General features: G+C 57.4%; 1 protein-coding gene across 1 annotated transcript in view; it reads left to right on the top strand.

Moving 5' to 3' along the window:
• Window positions 1-23: 23 nt before the first annotated feature.
• Window positions 24-6,720, top strand: part of EFNA2 (ephrin A2) — a 50,395-nt gene continuing 43,698 nt past the window's right edge. Inside the window, exon 1 of the mRNA XM_026064821.1 lies at window positions 24-145. Coding sequence (XP_025920606.1) covers window positions 24-145 — 122 coding nt within the window. The remainder of the gene's footprint in view (window positions 146-6,720) is intronic.

Below are 6,720 nucleotides of genomic sequence, written 5' to 3'. Positions count from 1 at the left end.
GGAGGCAGCGCACACGCGGTACCATGCTGCATTGGGAGGTGGCCGCGCTCCTCGCCGCCCTCGTCGGCGTCTGCGTCTGGACCGACGAGACCGGGAAAGTTATCTCGGACCGCTACGCCGTGTACTGGAACCGCAGCAACCCCAGGTGAGCGCCGCCCGCGCGTCTGCCTCCTCACCGCCTATTTCTTGCTATCCTTTATTATTTTTTAACAAGAAAACGGCTGCCGCCGCCAGCCCGACCCGGAGTCCGGATGGAAAAATAGCAGCGGCGGCCGCTATCGTTTGTTTTATTCGTTGCGGCGAGTTTTCGGGGCTTTCCGGGAGTTTTACTTTTTAAATCCGCGTCGAAGATGCAAACCCGAGAGGTGCAGATCCGTATCTTGATGTATACAGGATATACCTTTTTTTTTTTTTTTTTAATGACTCCTATTTTCGGCTTCTGGCACCCAGCCCGCGTTCGCCCGGGGGCCCCCCCGGGCCGAGGGGAACCGCGCCGCCCCCGCGCGCCCCGGCCCCGGCCCGGGGGAGCCGCTCCGCCGCCCCCCGGTGGCTCCGGTGTCTCCCAGCCGGGCGCGTTTTTCGCCCTCCCCCCCCCCCGGGGACAGCAGCCCCCGAGGCCCCGGCCTGGCCCTGCAGACCCTTTCGCGGTGTCCGTCCCGCACCGCGGGTCGCTCCTCGGTTCGGTAAATCCCCGCTGCAGGATGCTCAAAGTTCCTCCCCGCTGAGCGGCCCTGCTCGGCGATGAACTTCGGCAAAGTTCAAGTTTTTCTTCTCCGTGCGGAGTCCTCAGCTGGCAGCGGCCGGGGCTGCCTGCGGGCAGAGCGGGGCTTCCCCGCTTGTCCCTAAAGGAGACCCAAACTGCGGGAAACGCGGGCGAGGGAGGCACGAAAGCGGCTGCAAGAACCCCAAACCTAACAAAAGGCAGCTTGTGCTGCCGGGTATCGCCACGGGATTATTTAAAGCGTGCTGCCGTGGTGGTTTCGGTGGAGAAAGGAGAAAAGGGGCCGTCTGCGCTTGGAGGCTCCGAACGGCTTTTGGGAAACGCCGCTCGGGCTCCGTGTCCGACGGGCAGGCCGCGAAGCTGGGGCTGCATGTGGGGCTCAAACCTTGGGGCGGCACGGTGGCATTTCCCCGTCGCTGCAGACGGGGGAAAAGTAAGTTGCTTATATTCTCCTCTCGGAAAAAATTGCTGTTCAATCGTTTTAGTTTCCCAGGTCTGCATTTGCGTTTAATTCTTGTCTTTCGAGCATTGTTTTTAAAAATAAGTGTTTTGTTTCTGCTGTATTTCTTTAAGTTTGCAATCGTGAGAAAACAAAAATTGTCAAAGAGTTTGAAATGAAGATGAATTTTGCCTTCTGTTCCTTGCTTAGGTGACTGAGACCACAAGGATTTCTCTCCCCCTCGCACCTTGTTCCACACAGATTCAAACAAAATTGTTTTAAATGGGACAATTTGTGGATGTTTTTGTTAAAAAAAAAAACAAAACAAAAAAAACAAAAAAAAAACAGAAAGAACCTCCCACTAATCCCACTACTTTTTTTTTTTTTTTTTTTTAATTGATAAAAGTTAATCCAGCCACGGAAATCTTCCTTTTGCTGAACTAAGTGGAGTGATCACCGGACTGGTAGGAATAGTAGCAACGCTGGTGTTATTCGTTAGGTGGTTATAGCCGTGTCTGTTGCCTTTAGATCTTGGCTTTTCCATTCTTTGGGTAAAATAGATATTTCTTTGTCTATCTGCTGTACCTGCAGAGAGAGAAACCCGTGCAGGTATGCGAATGTGACCCTTATCTCCTCCTTACGGAAGGACCTGTGCCCCTGGGTAGCAGGCGGCGAGCAGAYGAACGGGCAGCAAAATAGGCACGAAACGTTGCTGCTGACACGGGGAGTCCTTTCCCCGCTATTTTCCCCCCTCTTGCTGCGGGAAAGCTCGGAGGGGAACCTTTAATAGAGAACAACTTATTTTCCAGCCCGCTTCCTGGCAGCACCAAWGGGCTCCTCGGTCCGGAGCACATCTCCGTGAATTTCTGACATTTTATTAAGGTTCCCAACGGCGTTTCGGCGAGGACAGCGGGAGCGCGGCGCGGTGCACGGTGCGCTGGGCCGCTCGTGCACGCGTCTGCGGCGCCGGGCGGCTCCTCTCACCCAGGTCTCCYGCCTGGGGCCACCTACGGACCGCTGGGCGGCTGAGGGGACGTTAAAACCCTTCCTGCCGGCTGTATTTATCCAGGCGTCGCATCCGCTCTCGGCGGAGCCAGCGGGGTTTGAGACGGCCGGGCTCGCTGGGGGCTGCGTGCGTGCYGCTCGCCCCGGTTCGGCGGTCCCGTCCCTTTGTGCCTGCGTCGCCGCGCTGCCTGCTCCGCGGCTCGGCTGCGTCGCATATGGATTTTATTATCTCCCTCGCATTTTTGTGGGGGGTTGTAAGAGGGAGGGCTTTTTTTCTTTTTTTTTTTTTTTTTTTTCCCCATTGCTAAGTTTTTGGTTACAGTTTCTGTTCCTTCCCAGCTTCCACAGTTTGGGCTCTTTTCTTTTGTTCTCTTAAATGCCAAACATGTGCATGGGCCCTCGCCTGGGCGGAAAGGACGAGGCTTTAACCAACGGTCTGCGGCTGAGCAAACTCCAGCGTCGAGGCTGCTGGAGACGGGGACGGTACCGTGGGGCGTCTGGGGCCAGCGCATGTCGTTTGGCGCCCAAGGATTCCTGCAGCCGTGCCGAGAGCCAAAAACGCTCCCTGGTGCTTCAGTGCCGTGTAAGAGGAATCCCTGGAATAGCGCTCGCTGCCGGCCGCGGACTCGTGTCCCGGCTCCCGGCCTCGGACAGCCCCGCTCTCTGCCGTGGGGTCTGGGTGCAGCGCTGGGGTGGACAGCGCTGCGGAGGGAACGGAGAATTTAYCCTCTAAAATAGGTGGGATTCCCCCCCGCCATCTGACATTGACAAGGGAAATATTTTTGAGGGAAAAAAACAGGGCAAAGGGAGTAAAAAATGATGCAAGGAAAGAGCAGACACTAGTGAGTGGGTTTTAGCAGGCCCCTCAGCAGCATTTGGGTCTGGGATATGACCCACATTTTTCCTGGTGTGGTCGCATCCCGCATCGTGATCCGCTCCGCGTGCGTGTTCGGGTCTCAGAATTCAAGGCGATTTACTGGACGTTACAAAGGCAGAAATTGCCCTTGAGTTTCCTGCTATTTTTCCTTTTAAACCTGTCAGTATTCTTATTTATTTACCTCTGGAGTTGCTAGAAGACTGTTTCATTCTTAAAAAAGAACAACCGCCTATGTATGCCTTTCCTGGTCCCTTGTTTTCCTTCGTAATTTTTTTCCCCATCACCTCATTTAAAAAAATGCCCTATGCTTGTTTAAACCTGCGTACCTGATTTGGCGAGAAATATTTTTCTTCAGTTTTATATTGCAGTGTATATTCTATAAAAGACAGTAATAAATCTCATGGTGAATATGATTTGTCCAGATTAGAATAATTCTGTTCCTGATAACCGAGTCCAAATTAGAAATAAGTGGTGCACTGGGACGCTGAGCTTGGCCTGGTCTGTGGAGAGATATAGCTGCTCACTAGAGCTTTAGAGAATTTTTTTAATGGTTTCGTAAACAYGCGTTTGGAAAAGGTTACGTGGGTTTTGTTCAGTGCAACTCGCGGAGTCGCCTAGAAATAGCTGAAGCAGAGAGAACATGCATTTATATAATGCTCTGCCTCGATATCTATGTATAACCGTGCAGATATCTGATATACATGCGCGCGCTCTAATAGCCTTCCTGTGCCTGCGCGCGGGGGACGCTGGCTGCAGCCGGATGCCGGAGCCGGGCCGCGTCCCGGGGTGCTGGCGGGGCCGCGGCAGCAGGGCCGGGCCGGGCCGGGCGCTTTCCCGTCCCCGGCGGTCGGGTTTCCTCGCGCAGCGCCCGCAACGGCGCCGCGTGCGTTTTGCAAAACGTTTCGCTACCTAGCGTGGGAACCGCTCGCTGGCGGCTTCCTCGGGCCGGTTTACGGCTGCGGAAGGAAAGGTGCGGCGAGTGGAGCAGCGGGCCGAGCCGGACCCCCGCGGCCGGACCCCCACGGCCGCCCGGCCCCGGCTCCCTCCCGCCCCCCGCGAGCGTTAGGGTTTGCCGTGAACATCTCGGYGGCATCGCCGTGCGTCGCGCGATGAGAAACCGGGGAGCAGGAAACCCYGCGAGAGGGGAGAAGGGGGTCGGCGGGAGGAGAGCTGCCGCCGGCCCCAAGCCCCTCCGCGCCGCGCTCGAGCACCCCGAAAACCTCGCGACGGCGAAGGAAGGATGGGGGGGTTCGGCTTGTTTTCATTCCCCCTCTACCTGCAGCTATGTAATAGGCGGGTTAGAGTAATTCCGGAATGACAGTTTTCCTGCAGCCAAATGCGATTCCTCCATATGCAGCTGTGTGTTCAGATGTCAATATGGAGAGAAATGTGCAAAGTGCTAGGTACTTTCCTCTCTCTATTTACAGTACAGATACAAATGCTGTAAATGGTCTAGATTTTACCCGTGGCCTATATTTAACTGTGAAGTCATTTCTGTGCCTTGGAAGGCTTATTTTCTGATTATTTTTTTTCTTTCTTTCTGGTTTTGTGAGCACATCTGGGATTTCTGTTCTGCTCCTCTGCACTCCCCGATTCGGGGATGGGGAAGCCAGAGAAATAGCCTCTAGCAGGGGGTTTGCCGAGGCGGCTCTGCCGGCCGGGAGCGGGGAGCCTCGGAGCAGCCGGTCGAGGCGCGGGCGACGCTGCGGGACGGCGGAGCCCAACTTTCGGGGGGTCGTTCTGCGCCTCCGTCCCTGCCGTGCGGGAACGGGCTGGCGAGACCGGGGTGCCGGGGGCCGCGATCCCGTTGCGGGGTCCAAACCGCGCCGCGTCTCAGCGGGGGTTTTGCGCATGGTTTCTCCCGCGTCGCTGCCTGCCGACGCAGGAGCCCGCAGCCGGAGGCGCCTCGGAAAAGCGCGGCTCTGCGCGGCGGCGGCTGGCCGGGGCGGCCAGCACTTCATCCACGAGCGCGGCGCGGTGGCCGGCGTGGAGATCCTCGGCCGAACCCGACCGACGGGCGATTTGGGGTGTCCGGGCTGGGGACGCGCGGTGCTTTAACCTCTGGAGCCTCCGCAAGCTCGGCCGCGGCGGAGTTGCAGCAGGGAGGATCCCGCGCCAGCTCCCCTTGGCGGGGGCGAAGGGAAGACAGAGCTGTTTCTCCAGGGGGACTTTGGTGCCGGAGAGGGAAGACGGAGCGGGAGGGTGAAACGCGCGTTACGCGCGCCCACCCCCGTGTCCCCCGCGGGGCGGCTTCGAGGCCACCTCCCAGCCGCCTCTCCCTAGCCGCGTCCGTCGCGGCCCCGCCGCTGGGAACGGGCCTTTCGGATCGCGTCTCCAGATCCTTCCTGCTCTCTCCCTCCCGCAGCTTTCGGTTAAGCCTCGCGCTGGGGTTTTGCACCAGCTGCTCCAAGAAATGCGCCCGGTTCGACGCATGGAGCCGTGTTAACGCGGACCTTGGCGCTGGCAGAGCCGCGTTACCCCCTTCCTGGGGCGCCCGACCCGACCCGCGCCGTGCCGCGCCGGCCCCCTCTGCTCAGTTAGTTCCCTTTAGTTTCCGTTGGCGTTATTTCCCCTTTGCGCCGAGGTGCTTTGCAGCCCTCCCCACCCCTCTTCTGCAGAGCGCGAGGCCGCTCGTCACTCGCCACGGTCTGCAGCCAGCGCGGTTAATGAACACCAGATACGGCCGGGTCCGGGGGCTCCGGCAGCGCTTCCTTCCTCTCCCTGCCTCTCCTCGCTCCCTCTTTCCTTCTGGGGCCTGCAGTTACCGCCCCCCCCCCCCCCGGGCCGCGCGTTGGGTATCCGAATGCCGGCGGTGCCGGGGCTCCTGCCGCGCGGAGGGGGCTGCGGGATGCAGCCCGGCTGCTCGCCTCCCTGCCCCGACGGCCCCGCAAGCGGAGGGCTGCAAAGGGGCCGGGGAGCGAGCCGCCTCCGGTTGCCGCCGGCAAGCCGTGGAAGCGCTCTCCTTTCTGCAAGTCGTACACGCGCGCATAAATACACACACATGCACAAACACTCCTGCTCCCACCCACGCGGAGGGTCTCCGTGCGTGGGAAGAGCACATGGCTGCAGCCATCTGCGTGTTGCGCACACACGTAGTAACCTACCTGTAGACTGCGGGATATAAATAGATTTGCTTGTGCGTATCTATAGACACGGTTCTCGATATCCAGGTACAGTCGTGCACATCCCTCTGTGCGTCTCCGTCAATACACATATACATGTAAAATACCCGGGCGCTGGGAGCTATGGCTATTTGTGTCAATACGTGCATAAATTTGACACAGTTCATCTGCCGTGTTGTCTACAAAATTGCAGCAATTGTTCTTTAAATAGCTCTTCATTTCTCATAGCGAGAATTTCAGTTCTTTCTGTTAGATATTAATCATGATTTTCAGGGGCTTTATTTTTATCCTAGATGCTTTTCCCCACTTGGGGCAGAGATCTTGCCCTGCTCCATTGGATTTAATGGGATTTGCGAAGGCAATCGGATCTTAGCGTTGTTACCTTCAGCCCCTAATAGGAGTGTAGGTTTTTTTTCCCTTTGCCACGAGCCATCCAAGACCGATACTTTCTCAACCCAAAGTCCTGATGTTTCCGTGCGCTTAGAGCGTAGTTATAAAAACAAGACAAAACCCTAAGCCGAATAACCTGACCATTTTTGCTTCTGTTGGTGAAAGG

This window comes from Apteryx rowi, unplaced genomic scaffold, assembly GCF_003343035.1.
Source record: "Apteryx rowi isolate R43461 unplaced genomic scaffold, aptRow1 scaffold_220, whole genome shotgun sequence".
NCBI lineage: Eukaryota > Metazoa > Chordata > Aves > Apterygiformes > Apterygidae > Apteryx > Apteryx rowi.
Note: the sequence above shows the minus strand (reverse complement) of the source record. Positions and strands in the feature narration are given on the sequence as shown.